At 38.7% G+C, this 16,164-nt stretch overlaps 1 protein-coding gene across 1 annotated transcript; it reads right to left on the bottom strand.

Annotated features, from left to right (window-relative positions):
* Window positions 1–285: 285 nt before the first annotated feature.
* Window positions 286–16,106, bottom strand: LOC130911177 (presenilins-associated rhomboid-like protein, mitochondrial). Its single transcript, XM_057828970.1, has 10 exons — window positions 15,977–16,106; window positions 9,690–9,912; window positions 9,465–9,605; window positions 5,413–5,461; window positions 5,225–5,320; window positions 4,988–5,137; window positions 1,300–1,370; window positions 1,123–1,224; window positions 932–1,029; window positions 286–850 (listed from the first exon to the last, which is right to left on the bottom strand). The coding sequence occupies exons 1-10, from the start codon at window positions 16,051–16,053 to the stop codon at window positions 727–729; spliced, it is 1,131 nt and encodes a 376-aa protein (XP_057684953.1). The 5' UTR covers window positions 16,054–16,106; the 3' UTR covers window positions 286–726.
* Window positions 16,107–16,164: the final 58 nt, after the last annotated feature.

The following is a 16,164-nucleotide window of genomic DNA, read 5'->3' as shown; positions in this document are numbered from 1 at the left end:
CATCATGAAAAATCAAAGTTAATATTACCTGAATTGCTTTTATCGGCTACCCAATAATTTCGGACAATTCTTATAGGAATTGATCGAAAATAACCATCCAGGAAGTGACCCAGGAATCCTCCAAAATCAACTAAACAGCAACACGTATTAAAAACAAGTCACTTGATAAATTTACGATTCTCGTCTGTTCTTTTATAGAGGACAGAATCCAGAACAAAGTTGAGCTTTCACTCCAAATCTCCATCACATTGCAATAGTAACCAGACTTTCTTCAAAATGGTTTCATATGTGTCTTTATTGGCGTTCCATAAATACATAAACAACACAAAGAGGCAGGGGAAAAACATGTCAATCTATTAATATCGCTCGATGGGTATCGTCTCAAAGCGCTGTGCCAGGAATTCACCGTCGTTGACGACGATCGAGCAATCAATGGCAGCCAATGGGTTAATAGTAAATTGTTAAAATAATTACATAATGTTGAAAAGTCTCACTCTATGCTTCAATTTGCATGTGACTTTTCTTGCGCTCTGGCAAGACAATCACAACTGGAATAGATATCATTTATTACTGTAATCCTATTATAAAACATTATTTTCAAGACTTCAACTGCTTGAAATCGTCATAGGTGAAAAACGCAGTCTTTACAGTGACTATCCGTCAAGTTTACAATAAGTTCTGATCAAATTGGGAATACGTAATTGTTCCCGAGTCCATTCAAAAGTCCTACGCGGAGCCTCCTCGCTCACCTCCATTTCCGCCACCGCGACCTGTCCGTAGCTCATGCCAAAACTTGACAAAAGGCTCCCGGTTCTTCCAAATGAGCTCATGGCCAAATAGGATGTACCAACTGGGGGAGGAAATGGAAAGATTCGAATAAAGCAAAATGCTGTTTTAAGAAAGGCAAAACAACGCAGGCATTTGAACTCACATGCCAAACATAGCGCCTCCTAAGTGAGCCGCGTGGTCGAAAAACCTCCAACCGAGTATCAAACCAGCTGTATCCATGGCAATAATTGCCTTCAGAGCCTGCACACATACAAGCGAATGGAAAGACGGATGTACTGTATAGAGATGAATCAATGAGAGACATGTTTTAAAAGAACTGACAGACAGTCTTACATTGGCAGCACTAAATGTGAACATTGGGAGGAAGATGATGGCCAGTTTGGCCTCAGGAATTTTGGTGCAAACTGCAGCCAGGATGGTCATGATGGCACCTGACTGAAAATGCACATAAACAACCAATTTATAATGTATTTGTGGCAATGAGGCTTGACGACACAGGAAGTAGCTCACAGCTCCCAGCGAAGGGCCGAACCTCCCGGTGGCCATTTTGCACACGTAGCTGCAGAAGGTGGAAATGACGCCTGAGCAAACACACAAAACCATTGGATAACTCAATAAGATAATTTGATTAGATTGAGGACTAAGAAAGAAAGAGTATTTAGTTTTTTTTTCTTAAAAAATATGATTTAGAAATTTAAAAAATGAGATTTTTTTTTTAGTTTTACATTCCATTACGTTAAGTTTAAAACAGTGTAATTTCTGGACTATGAGCATACCTGTCAAGTTGTACGGTTTCGGCGTAATTCGTACAAGCAAGCACCGATTTTTAAATGTGTACGCCGTTTTCATGCATTACAATTTTTTTTTCTCCGTTCGGATTTTGTCATTGTTTCGGCAACGAGACAATGTGCGTTACTACATTGGTTGAATGACGCAAGAAAAGTCAGACACTGAGAGCTAAGTGTTGTTGCTGTTGCAAACGCGATGCTAGGTGGCTCCAATATTTCCTGACTGTAGCCGACAGCCTACAAACTACGCCTAGATATCTCATGCATATAGAACTACCGTATTAGCCCGAATATAAGACGGCCCTGATTATAAGACGACCCCCTCTTTTTCAAGACTCAAGTTTGAAAAAATACTTTTTGAACACCAAATTATTTTTTATACAGAAAATAATTACAGTACATCCGAAACAAATGATTATAACAATATATTTGAGAGAAAAAGCATGCTCTGCTGACGTAATTATATGTCGACGCGAACTCATACCAATGCAGTGCTATACAGACCAGCTAATGTCTGCATCCAGTATTCAGGGCAGTTCTCACTGTCTCATCACTGTTTGTCTCTTATACATGCATTGCTTGTGAGTTGCATTCTTTCTTTGTATATATTCATGAGCATTGTGTAATTATTGGTGATGTACATTTCATTTTGTTTACATATATGGTGCAATTTAGTTAATTGTTTGTGGCTTGTGAACGAATTGCCCAGTGCTACTGCTCAAATGGAAACGTCTGTGAATACTTTGCGTTATTTTGTGACTTGTGCAAGTTATTGACACAATGTTTATTATTTTCAGTTTTACAATAATCAGAAACGTGCCCCTGTCAAGAGAATTGATGACTATAGTAAAGCCCATTCAACTTTGCCTCAACATCTGATTCCTCTTTGGAGCTTCTGTTGTTCGCTATCTGTCAATTTGTGTACTCACACACATTGAGCACAGAATACAGAGCAAAAATAATATTCCTATCCCTCAAAAAAATAATGTTCACAAAAAGAAAAGCGCTTCTATCTGTATTAATGATGCTCAGACTTTAGCTGTCGTTTAGCTCGACAAATAGACTGGATGGGAATATTCAGTCACAATATACAAACGATCAGACGTCTCATACGTTGTAAAGCCAGCACTCAAATGATTGATGTACAATGGATGGACAAGGTGACAGGGAACTACGGCATCGGTCGAGGGACAAAACACACTCATTGGCTTGCTTTAGTAATTTAAAACTCGCCATTGACACCTTGTGATGTATTTCAATCACTACCTTACGTAGTTAAAGACACTGTGGAAAAACGGCAGGGAGTACATGTGACGTCACCGCTCGGCGATATCAACAATGGCGAGCTACTAGTTTATTTTGTGATTGAAAATTTTACAACTTTTATCAAAACGAAAACATTAAGGGGGGTTTTAATATAAAATTTCTATAACTTGTACTAACATTTATCTTTTAAGAACTACAAGTCTTTCTATTCATGGATCGCTTTAACAGAATGTTAATAATGTTAATGCCATAAACAAATACAGTACTTATGTACAGTATGCTGAATGCATATATTCGTCTTATGTCTTATCTTTCCATTCCAACAATAATTTAAAGAAAAAAGTTGGCATATTTTATAGATAGTTTGAATTGCGATTAATTACGATTAATTAATTTTTAGGCTGTGATTTACTCGATTAAAAATTTTAATCATTTGACAGCCCTAGAATAAATACATTGAATTTTTTGGGGGGTGGTTGGGGGGTGGGGTGGGGGTGCTACTTCACGGTTTTTACTTATCGCAGCGGGTTCTGGTCCCAATTAACAGTGAAAATCGAGGGATCACTGTATATATATATCCAAGACATGTTTTAAATGTTTTTTCACCAAAGTATAATAATAAAAAAAAAAAATTGTATATCAATATTTTAATAAATGGTTTTCAAGCACTTCAAATGTAATAATTATGATAAGTTTTAAACATGATACTATTCCATCGAAGTATTTTTAAACACAAATAAAGCAGAAAAATGCTTGGTTTTATTAAATGCTTCATTGAATGAATCCACTCAAATACAAGATGTTCCCTCACACTCAATAAGTTGCCACAGCAAGTGTTAAGTTAAATGATGATTGACACATGCGGCACTTTGATCTTGCCGGAGAAGCGAACTTCAAACATGAAACGTCTGTCAACCCTCATTTACCTTAATAAGCAACGCCAGTGCACTCACTGCCTGACCAAAAAAGAGTAGGGAGAGGGAGGGAGAGTGAGACGACGCGATTGGCTCGGGACAGCTCATCTGTTTTTTTTTTTGTTTTTTTTTTAAATTGAAGAACAATCCGCGATGGACTGAGGGTGCGAAGTTTGAAGCGCGAAGTAGCGCGGGTTCACTGTATTTTTTTTTTTTTTAATTCAAAATATGACTTAGGAATTTTAAAAAGGAGAAATTTTTATTTTTACATTCAATTACATTGTATTTAATACACAAAAATTGTGTAATTTCTGGACTATGAGCCACAATTTTTTTCCTCTGCTTTCATTTTTTTGGGGTTTAAATTTGTAATAATTCATACATCAAATATATAAATATATACAGGAATTATTAATCTATTTTACACATTTTAAAAAAAAATTATTTAAGCACATTGTGTAAAATTTGGTGGTTGTGCTTTCAATGAATATGTCCTATTACAAAGCTCAAAATAGAGGATTTGGAGATTTCTTTTTAATTGGAAAATTGCAGAAAAGCTTCAATCCCACGTTGTAGCTTCCACTGTACCTAACACTTCTGAAGATTATTTTCCCCATTTTTGGCTTCATCTTTTTAATTGAAAAGAGAAACAAACCCAAGAAAAATGAAGATATAAACTAGAGATTGACAAATATGTTTTTTTCAGGACCGATACTGATTATTAGTAGTTAGAGGGTGCCTAAATTTACGCACCGGCCTATTCTTGTTTAAATAATTATTACACAATTTCCGTTTATCCTATAAACTTCATTTCACTTCTCAAACATTACTATGTTCATCTGCTATATGATATATTTAACTGAAAAGTTTATCCAAACAATTAGTGATATACATAGAATTTTTTTTTTAATTATCAGGAGCGTGCAAATTTTTGCATACCACTGTAGTTGGTAATAAATTTAATAATAGTTTTTGATCAGCCAATTAAACATGGCAATCTTAATTTGAACCAAAAACGATGCACAGGATAAATGCTTATAAATACTATGTAACTTCTATCATTGTTTCCCATCATAATATCAGATGTTTGCATGTTAATTTTGAATAATAATAAGTGAAATTGGTCTTCTTTCATTGAGAAGTACAGCAAGTGGAATATATTAACTGTTAAGAGTCTCAAAATAGACAATTTGAGAAGTTTTTAAACAACGTGCGTGTTGGATTTTTTACCAGCTGACAAGTAGACAGCCACAAACTGCTCCCTTCCCAACATGGAGACGGCGCTAGTGGAGAAGCTCCATAGGACGTACATGTTGGCGGCCATGTGGAAGAAGGACACGTGGCTGAAGGTGGACAGCACCATGGGTGCGCACAACGTCCCTGGAATCAAACACACATGCACAGTACATCAAAACAAATATGTAGTTTATTAATCTTTTAAAGTGCCAATAATGATGTTTATCTGACTGGAGGCGGAGTCTGCGGTGAAATACTTGAACATGGAGCGCTGCAGACGTGGAACTCGCCAGCAGCAGAACACCACAGCATTGGCGGCCAGAATAGCTATGGGAAAAACACTGTGGAAATCAGCTCTACGGAGAATGAAGTGAAAGTACAACCCAATGTTCATGACGTATAGCGAGCAGTCAGCTCACCTGTTACCGTCCTCTGTCCCTCACTCAAAGTGTTCCACCAATGGTTGACCTGAAATACAAACCGCTAATTGATTACATACAGATACAGACTGAAAGACAGACAGAAATGAATACATAACTGCACAGGCAAACTAATGACCAAAATATGAATAAAACTGAAGGCCTTTTCACACTAGCATCAGCCCAGCTTGAAGAGCAGTCCACAGCAAGCGCAAAACGGGAGGAGCCACGTAGCCTGACGAAGACACTGTCAGGAAGTGAAAAGCGGCAAGCATATTTACTCCCCGGGTGAAGAACGAGTTCTGTTCCTACACTGGTGAAGTAACCCGAATTTCTGCAAAAGTCGGAATTACTGGTGTACGATAATTATCGGTCCGATAATAGGAATTATGACGTCATCCCGAATAATCCAACAATATTAGTAATAGGACCGATAATATGCAGTGGGGAGAGCAAGTATTTGATACACTTTTTCCCATTGGCAGTGTATCAAATACTTGTTCTCCCCACTGTATACTGTGCTTGCTTTGCAGTTTACACTCTAGTATGGGAAATCAGTTGACCATTTGCGGGGCATTGCTCCCACCTGCTGGTCAGAATAATTCGCTGCATCTATTTTTTGTTACGGTAGTTTGGTTCATTCACTTACACATTGCGGTGTCTAGCGGTAGCATTGACAACCTTGCCTTACCGTTACGTTTCCGCCTCGGAAATGTATGTCGGTAAGTATTTTTTGTTTAGTATAACATATACAGTGCCTTGCAAAAGTATTCGGCCCCCTTGAATCTTGCAACCTTTCGCCACATTTCAGGCTTCAAACGTAAAGATATGAAATTTAATTTTTTTGTCAAGAATCAACAACAAATGGGACACAATCGTGAAGTGGAACAACATTTATTGGATAATTTAAACTTTTTTAACAAATAAAAAACTGAAAAGTGGGGCGTGCAATATTATTCGGCCCCTTTACTTTCAGTGCAGCAAACTCACTCCAGAAGTTCAGTGAGGATCTCTGAATGATCCAATGTTGTCCTAAATGACCGATGATGATAAATAGAATCCACCTGTGTGTAATCAAGTCTCCGTATAAATGCACCTGCTCTGTGATAGTCTCAGGGTTCTGTTTAAAGTGCAGAGAGCATTATGAAAACCAAGGAACACACCAGGCAGGTCCGAGATACTGTTGTGGAGAAGTTTAAAGCCGGATTTGGATACAAAAAGATTTCCCAAGCTTTAAACATCTCAAGGAGCACTGTGCAAGCCATCATATTGAAATGGAAGGAGCATCAGACCACTGCAAATCTACCAAGACCCGGCCGTCCTTCCAAACTTTCTTCTCAAACAAGGAGAAAACTGATCAGACATGCAGCCAAGAGGCCCATGATCACTCTGGATGAACTGCAGAGATCTACAGCTGAGGTGGGAGAGTCTGTCCATAGGACAACAATCAGTCGTACACTGCACAAAGCTGGCCTTTATGGAAGAGTGGCAAGAAGAAAGCCATTTCTCAAAGACATCCATAAAAAGTTTTGTTTAAAGTTTGCCACAAGCCACCTGGGAGAGACACCAAACATGTGGAAGAAGGTGCTCTGGTCAGATGAAACCAAAATTGAACTTTTTGGCCACAATGCAAAATGATATGTTTGGCGTAAAAGCAACACAGCTAATCACCCTGAACACACCATCCCCACTGTCAAACATGGTGGTGGCAGCATCATGGTTTGGGCCTGCTTTTCTTCAGCAGGGACAGGGAAGATGGTTAAAATTGACGGGAAGATGGATGCAGCCAAATACAGGAACATTCTGGAAAAAAACCTGTTGGTATCTGCACAAGACCTGAGACTGGGACGGAGATTTATCTTCCAACAGGACAATGATCCAAAACATAAAGCCAAATCTACAATGGAATGGTTCAAAAATAAACGTATCCAGGTGTTAGAATGGCCAAGTCAAAGTCCAGACCTGAATCCAATCGAGAATCTGTGGAAAGAGCTGAAAACTGCTGTTCACAAACACTCTCCATCCAACCTCACTGAGCTCGAGCTGTTTTGCAAGGAAGAATGGGCAAGAATGTCAGTCTCTCGATGTGCAAAACTGACAGAAACATACCCCAAGCGACTTGCAGCTGTAATTGGAGCAAAAGGTGGCGCTACAAAGTATTAACGCAAGGGGGCCGAATAATATTGCACGCCCCACTTTTCAGTTTATTTGTTAAAAACGTTTGAATTATCCAATAAATTTTGTTCCACTTCATGATTGTGTCCCACTTGTTGTTGATTCTTGACAAAAAATTAAAATTTTATATCTTTATGTTTGAAGCCTGAAATGTGGCGAAAGGTTGCAAGGTTCAAGGGGGCCGAATACTTTTGCAAGGCACTGTAGATGTGCAATATAGGTTTACTTCTGTGGTGAAGAGTCATATGTACAGAACTTCATAAGTTGTCGTGTTATAGAAGTCAGCCAATGCTTTAGTAGCTCAGGCTAGTGTGCTATGCTATACATATAATAGTTGTGTATATAAGTGTATGGTGCAGTTTGTTGTATAGTATTGAATATGTGTATTTTTCTGTTGCACTTTCACAATATTAAGACGAGTGTCTGAAAGCCTGATAGCACAGATATACGTACGCCCTTCTGCCATTGGATGCGTTGACGTCAGCGTGGCGGCACTCTGAAAATAGAGCAAGGCTCTATTTTGGGCCCAGCCTCTTGGCACAAATTCATTAAAACTTGCAGTTCTGCCCAAAACGGCTGCCCACCGCTCACTTTCGCCGACAAATTCCCTCTCACCTACACAATGAAACGGTTGCTGCTGAAACCTTCACAGTAGGCTGCCGCTAGTTTGAAATAAAGATGTTCCAAAAAATGGATTATTAGATGCATCGCGATTAGACACGTGACGAGTCGATTACGATTCATAGATGTTCAAAAACGAGGATTTTTCCCTAATAACTTTATGAGAGCCGCTTGTAGCGGACAGAAATTCAAGACACATCTACCGCCCGGACACCTTTAACAGACGCACGCGCAACGTTGGCTGTGAAGAGAATGCCACCGGCCGCCAGGGGGCAGTGCCTTTCTATAGGAACGTTACTTCTACTGATAGGGGGAGAGTGAGTAATTGGGAAAAGAGATACTGTAGTTCGTTGCTCCTTGTCTTTAAGTTGTCAAGTTTAAGTTGTGTAAGGTTCAAGTCGTGTTAATAGGAAAAAGTCCCTAGTGTTTTGCTAAGTCCAGTGTCCGAATGTTTAGCCTTTCTTGTTGTTGTTTTTGAAATGTTAACAGTTAGCGCCTAGCGCTAAGCTAATCAGCAAATTTGCTAACATGTATTTCTATGTCCATTTGTGCGTTGTTTGTTGGTCTCCAAAAATTGCTCCAGATGCAGATCGTTTAAAAACAGGATTAAGTACAGCGGTAACACTACAAACATGTGAAATAGAACAAAAATCTGTGAAAACAAAGTATATTGGTTAAAAGAAGCCTTATTTCTCAAGACACATTGTTTGTTTCCAGAAAATGTGGAATTCATTCCACCGGTGTAAATTTTATTGGATTGTTGAGAGAAATAAGTACTGCCTTAGAAACAGCTGAGGTTTTTGCACCTTCTTGTTGTATAGGCATGTTGAGGAATACTGTAAGTACTGCCTTTAAAAATGGTTAATATTTTTGCACTTTCTTGTGTTTGGGGAAAAAAAAAAAAAATGCAGTTTAAGGGCAGCTTTTTGTTGTATGGGCATGTTTCCATTGTTCCTGTTGAATCATTAGGATATTTTAAATAATTAATGGACATAAATTAAATTTGTTTGGCTACTTTATTAATCAGTAATGTATGACGCATCGATAAACGTGATAATCGTGATCATAGTCAATACTGTGATCATCGTTCAATAATCGAATCGTAGCACCCTGAATCGTAATTGAATCGAATCGAATTATGGGGTGCCCAAGATGGCATACCCCTAGTTTGAAATTGTCTTAAGAATGTTTTCATCTGCCAAAAACAATACTGATCTGAGTGGGGGGTCCGGGCGTCAACTAGTCGACAGGCTCACCTCCTTACGAACGTCCCCTCTCTTCTGCGGCCGCACCCTCTCCAGCCAATCGGCTCGTAGCTCGTTGAAGTAGCTCTGCACGCGAGACTTGAGCGACTCGTACTGCCAGATAGCCGCTGAGCCAAAGGAGCAGCCTGTAAACTGACAGGAAGTCAGCACACTACTAGTTCTTCTACGACTTATTTTCTGAAATATATCCGTATTTGATTATGTAGCGCTACCTACCCCCACAGTGAAGAGCAGCGGGCGCACCAGACGTCCGAAGGCTCGTGGCGAGCCTGACGACGGAGGGGGAGGCGCTGATGCCCAATGAGGGCTTGACGTCTGCCGGTTGGACGCCACTTCCGACGAGTCTAAGTGTCCGAGTTCATCCTCCACTTTTTTGCTTTCAGGTTTCCTGGCGACCTTTCGGAAGCCGGAACGCTGCTGAAAGTTTTGTGTCCACCTGCTACACAAATGCAGAAAACAACACAAAAACTTTTTTTTTTTTGAATGCACAAAGAAACCAGTGTATACAAAAAAAAAAAGAAAAGGGATATACTGCTGGCTAAAAATTATTGGCACCCCGCAATCCTGTCAGATAATGCTCAATTTCTCCCAGAAAATGATTGTAATTACAAATGCTTTGGTAGTAATATCGTCATTTATTTTGCACACAATGAAAAAAAAAACAGAAAAGAATGAAAAAAAAATTCAATCATTATCATTTTACACAAAACTCCAAAAATGGTCCGGACAAAAAGTATTGGCACCTTCAGCCTAATATTTGGTAGCACAACCTTTAGACAAAATAACAGCGAACAACTACTTCCAGTATCCATTACAGAGTTTCTTAAAATGCTCTGCTGGAATTTTAGACCATTCTTCTTTGGCCAACTGCTCCAGGTCTCTGAGATTTGAAGGTGCCTTCTCAAAACCACCATTTTCAGATCCCTCCACAGGTGTTCTATGGGATTCAGGTCTGGACTCATTGCTGGCCACTTTGGAAGTCTCCAGTGCTTTCTCTCAAACCATTTTCTAGTTCTTTTTGAAGTGTCATTGTCCTGCTGGAAGACCCATGACCTCTGAGGGAGACCCAGCTTTCTCACACTGGGCCCTACATTATGCTGCAAAATTTGTTGGTAGTCTTCGGACTTCATAACGCAATGCACACGGTCAAGGAGTCCAGGGCCAGAGGCAGCAAAGCAACCCTAAAACATCAGAGAACCTCCGCCATGTTTGACTGTGAGGACCATGTTCTTTTCTTTGAAGGCCGTGCTTTTTTTCCCCCTGTAAACTCTATGTTGATGCATTTTCCCAAAAAGCTCTACTTTTGTCTCATCTGACCACAGAATATTCGTCAAAAACATTTTTGGCTTTCTCAAGTAAGTTTTGGCAAACTCCAGCCTGGCTTTTTTATGTCTCTGGGTCAGAATTTGAGTCTTCCTGGATATCCTACCATAGAGTCCTTTTTCATTTACACACCGACGGATAGTACGAGTTGACACTGTTGAACTATCGGACTGCTGGACAGCTTGAACTTGTTTGGATATTAGTCGAGGTTCTTTATCCACCATCCGCACAATCTTTAGTTGAGATCTCTCGTCAAATTTTCTTTTCCGTCCACATCTAGGGAGGCTAGCCACAGCGCCGTGGGCTTTACACTTATTGATGATACTGCGCACGGTTGACACAGGAACATTCAGGTCTTTGGAAATGGACTTGCAGCCTTGAGATTTCCCATGCTTCCTCACAATTTTGCTTCTCAAGTCCTCAGACAGCTCTTAGGTCTTCTTTCATTTTTCCATGCTCAATGTGGTACAAACAAAGACAGAGGTTGAGTCAACTTTAATCCATTTTAACTGGCTGCAAGTATGATTTAGCTATTGCCGCCACCAGTTATGTGCTACAGGTAAGTAACAGGTACTGTTAATTACACAAATTAGAGAAGCATCACAAGATTTTTCAAATGGTGCCAATACTTTTGTCCGGCCCATTTTTGGAGTTTTGTGTGAAATGATAATGATTCAGTTTTTTTTTCCAATCTGTTTTGTGTTTTTTATTGCAAGCACAATAAATGAAGATCTTACTAACAAAGCATTTGTAATTGCAATCAACTTACAGGAGACATTGAGCATTATCTGACAGAATTGCAGGGGGGCCAATACTTTTGGCCAGCAGTGTAATTATCATGGGATTTCGCAAGGTACTCAAGCGCAAACATGCATATTCCAAGCAGATAACATCACAAATAACTAAAGATGCACTGATCATCACCGATCGATCGGCGACTATTTCATAAATTTTGGGGGATCGATGATCAGTTGATCACTAAAAATACATCCATTCTTGTTCTCTGATAGCTCATTAGCCAGCTAGCATTTGGTCATGGAAATTCGTGATCATTATGACCGTAAAAGTGTTGTGTATTTTCATACTCACATGACAGCGACAAAATGTTTACAATTGTTGTCTTTAAGGCTGCAACGCATTTGATAATCGATTTTTGCCGGCAGCAATGAGCAGTCCCGTTTGGGTCTTTGTAATGTTAGGCTGCGTGCGCACATCAGAGTTTCGAGCAAGAGAGAGAGAGTTCACTGCTCGTCTGCTACACTCAGGTTGGGTTGCTGAATCAATAACTTTACAAAGTGTCGAGAGTTAGACCGTCTTGTGTATTGTTAGATCCAGTGTGCCTCTGTCAGCTGTGAGTAAATGAAGCCAATTGTATTGTTTGTATTTTTTTGTTGATGAGACTTCACTACGTAGCACAGAGCGCTAAGCAAGTTAGCAAATATGCTAATGAGTGTCTTAAGTGTCTGTATTGTGTTTTGGAAAAGCATTTTAGCACTTGAGTTATTGTTAGATTGTAAAGTATCATTTCTTTTTATAAAGAAACCACACACGCAAACTAATTCATATAACAGCTTAGAGCAGACATGTCCAAAGTCCGGGGGCGCCAAATGCAGCCCGTGGTCAAATTTCATCCGGCCCCCAGTCTTTGTCATAAAATCAATAACGTCTGGCCCGCGCAGACTTAATAAATTGGTCAGCAGTACTGCAACCAGCATATGAAGTAGCTTACACACAAAATGCTGCTCCTCATTTACCCACTAAAAGGCAGCAGCACTTTAACCCTTTATTGCCAAATGTATCGCATTTGATATACCTAAATTTTCATGATTTTGAGACTAATTTAGAATTTTGACATTTCTTTTTGGAAAAAAAAAATGGTGGATGCAAGTCAACACATGCATCTGCAGGTTCCATGAAAAAAAAAAAAGGTTTAACATGGGTTATAGATATTAGAGCGCTTATTACACATATACATTTTCATTTTACAAATTTGAAAAATAGGTTTCATTAGGACCTTATTTTTCAAATTTTGGGATTCTCTGATAATTGCTTCATGTTGCAGGTGTTTAAGGGCTAAGCAACATTACTCCGTGAGACCCATTACTTCCATTTTCTAAAATGACGACAATCAACAAAAAAAAGAAAGTTGACTGTGACGGCCGACGCTTCAAGGATAGGTGGAAATTGGACTATTTCTTCACTAAAATACGAAACAACTGTGTCTTGCATCATTTGCAAAGAGGCAGTCGCTGTTTTTAAAGATTTATATATGAGGCGATATTACCAAACAAGACACGCTGACATGTACGACAAGATTACAAGGAAGATACGCAGCGAGAAATTGAAGCAACTTGAAGCTAGTTTAATTTCACAGCAGTAGGATTTCGCAAGAGCCCGAGATTCGAAAGAGAACGCCACAAAGACTAGTTGCGAGATTGTTGAAATTATTCATTAAAAAAAGAATAAAGCAAATGTGACACACTGAATGCTTGCTAAATTTTGCTTAAATATATTGTTCTACGTAAAGAACGTCAGCCTAGGTCGGCCCCCCCCATTTTTACCACGCCAAATCTGGCCCCTTTTGCAAAAAGTTTGGACACCCCTGGCTTAGTCTCCCCTACTTTCCTTTCAACACAAGCTCCCATTCGAACTGTAAATTGTCATACAAGAGAGTGTGCTTTGAAATTGGATTTGATTGCATTTATGAACAACTGTTTGATAAAGACAATTGATTCATTGCAGTCTGCCTCCTCCTTATTCGATTTTGTTGTTTAGTTTGTTTAAAGAAAATAAATATATCAGAAAAAAAGTCAATCAGTAGCACTTTTTTTATTTGAATGAGCAGGACTTTTGTATGATTTGTGTACTGAAAAATTCTTTTTATGTTTTAAACTTAGAACCTTTATTAAAAATTAAGTTTAAACAGTACAGTTGTGGACTACAGTTAAGTCAGGAAGCTGTAATCAAATTTTATTTTTTCAAGGAAATAGTCATCCATTATGTCTTCATTGTTACTTACATGCCTGAAACAACAAGTTTAATGTGAAGGTAATTGAAAAAAGTGACTTATTTGATTAATCGTTTAATTAGTCATCGGATTAATCTATTAGAAAAATAATCGTTAGTTGATTGTTGAAAAGTAGAAGGCAAATATTTAATTTGAAATAATTTACTACTTAGTCTAATGTCTAAATGCCTTATACTGTATTCCTAAAATATTTGAAATATTAAAGCTGACTTTTCAATCAATGACAAAATAAGGAATGAGAAGAAAAATGTGTAAAATATTCAGAATTTTGTAATGGAAAATGTAAAGCAACGCAATATTTGGGAATGTAAAAAAATTTTCCAAGAATTAACTCAAAGGTTTGGACTAGTTTGGCTGTGTTTAAATTATGGAATGATGAGCTAAATGTGTACATTTCCCGATTGTAACAATTACTTGGAATTATGAAATTATGAAAATTATCCATTTAGGAAATGTGGAAAATCATTTTCAAGGTGAACGAATGAGTTCCAACATGCACAGAAGCAATAGAATGGCGAAAATTGGGGAAATTATTTTTTGCAATCTTTCCTATAGCGTTGAAATAATTAATAAACTATTAAGTAGGCCTGAACGATATATCGTTTAAACATCGCCATCGCGATGTGCGCATGCGCAATAGTCCCATCGCAAGGACGTGCGATAGTTTTTTCATTTCATTTTTTTTAATCCACAAACGTTTGTTTTGAGGAAGGAGAGAGAAGGAGAGCGCACAGCTGCTTTCCCTCCAGCAAGTCATCGGCTCCTCCCCCTCCCCCCGCGGCAGCGGAGTGGAGGGAGGAGGGGCCGAACAGCAGAGCGGAGGGAGGAGGGGCCGTTCTCAAAGTGAAAGCAACACGTTGAAGCAAGGAAACGAGGCAAGACCGTCTCCAAAAGGAGTTTTGGAAGTATTTTGGCAAGAAAAAGACTATAAGGGACAAAAAACAGCCCTGTCGACAGTGCCTCGCCATGGTTGCATCAACAAGAAGTAATCTGTCGAACATGTGGGACCATTTAAAACGCAGGTATCTATGCATTCCTGCTAAGACCTTCCCATCAGAGGCTTTTTAGTACAGGTGGGAACACTGTTACGTGCCAACGTTCTTGTCTCAAGCCTGCAATAGTGGATAAACTAGTAGTCTTGGCCAAAAACCTATGAGACCCAGTTGAGAATTGCTGAGCAAGGAAGGTGGACGATATGCAGACAAATACATAACACAGCTGGAGGAATGTCTTTTCTTCTTTTTATTCATGTGACAGCTATCAGGAAGGCAGGAAATTTGGTTCTGTTATTCATCAGTTACTTGCAGTTATTCAGGTCAATTATTTACAAGTTCAATTGAGTTTCTGTTTCTTTTATATTTATTGTAAATCGTATTTTTCAAATAACTATATATAGTACTGCTGCACATAAAGTTTTGACACTTAATATTTTTGTTTAAATATTTTTACAACTTTGTTGCCGTTTTGCAGTTTTATATTGTAATATTTTGTGTAAACAGCTCAGGGGACTAATGCACTTGCACTTTTATTAGTCAGATTTAATATTTTTGTTCAAATATGTTTACAACTTTGTTGTTATTTTACAGAAGTTTTTATTTATTGTTATAGTTTGTCAAAAACTTAGGGGACTAATGCACCTGCTCTTTTATTTATCATTTAATGTATTTGCTGCTGTTGAAGTGTAAAATATTGTGTTCAATAAATTATCTATTTTGTGCAGACATGGCTTCCTGGATCCCTTCATAAAGCAATCTTCATCATTCACAAATGAAACGGTATTATATGAATACACTGTGGTCACGGTGTGTCAAGTAAAGTATTTCCAAACAGCTATTCAAGTCATCTAGTGAAAATTTCTTTAAAAAAGATAAAAAAAATATATATATAATATCGCAATATAATATCGCAATATATTGCAAACCTCAAAAAAATTGCAACAATAGTTTTTTCCAATATCGTTCAGGCCTACTATTAAGACATGTCAAAGTAACTTTTGAAACATGGCCAGCTCTCAATCTAGACATCCTTAGCCGGCTAAGCAAACTGGCGAGCACACTTTAATTCCGCTGTTCTAAGAAGCTAATGAAGACACGCGACAGTCTGCCTGTTTGACAGCCGACCGGGCCTCCTTTTCTTCGGCTTCGTCTCTCACCTGCCTCCCCTGACGCTCCAGAGAACGTCCACACCGGTCCGATTGAACAGGACGGCGTAGTTTCTCCACGCCGCCATGTTGGAGACACTGTTCAATTCCGGGCCAGGGATGATAAAGTGTAGGGAGGTTATTCAGCAATAACTAGAGCGACATCTAGAGGATAAAGTATGAACCGCTATAATAACAAA

The sequence above is a fragment of the Corythoichthys intestinalis genome, unplaced genomic scaffold, assembly GCF_030265065.1.
Source record: "Corythoichthys intestinalis isolate RoL2023-P3 unplaced genomic scaffold, ASM3026506v1 HiC_scaffold_23, whole genome shotgun sequence".
NCBI lineage: Eukaryota > Metazoa > Chordata > Actinopteri > Syngnathiformes > Syngnathidae > Corythoichthys > Corythoichthys intestinalis.
The sequence above is the reverse complement of the archived record's forward strand: the minus strand, read 5'-3'. Positions and strand labels throughout refer to the sequence as shown.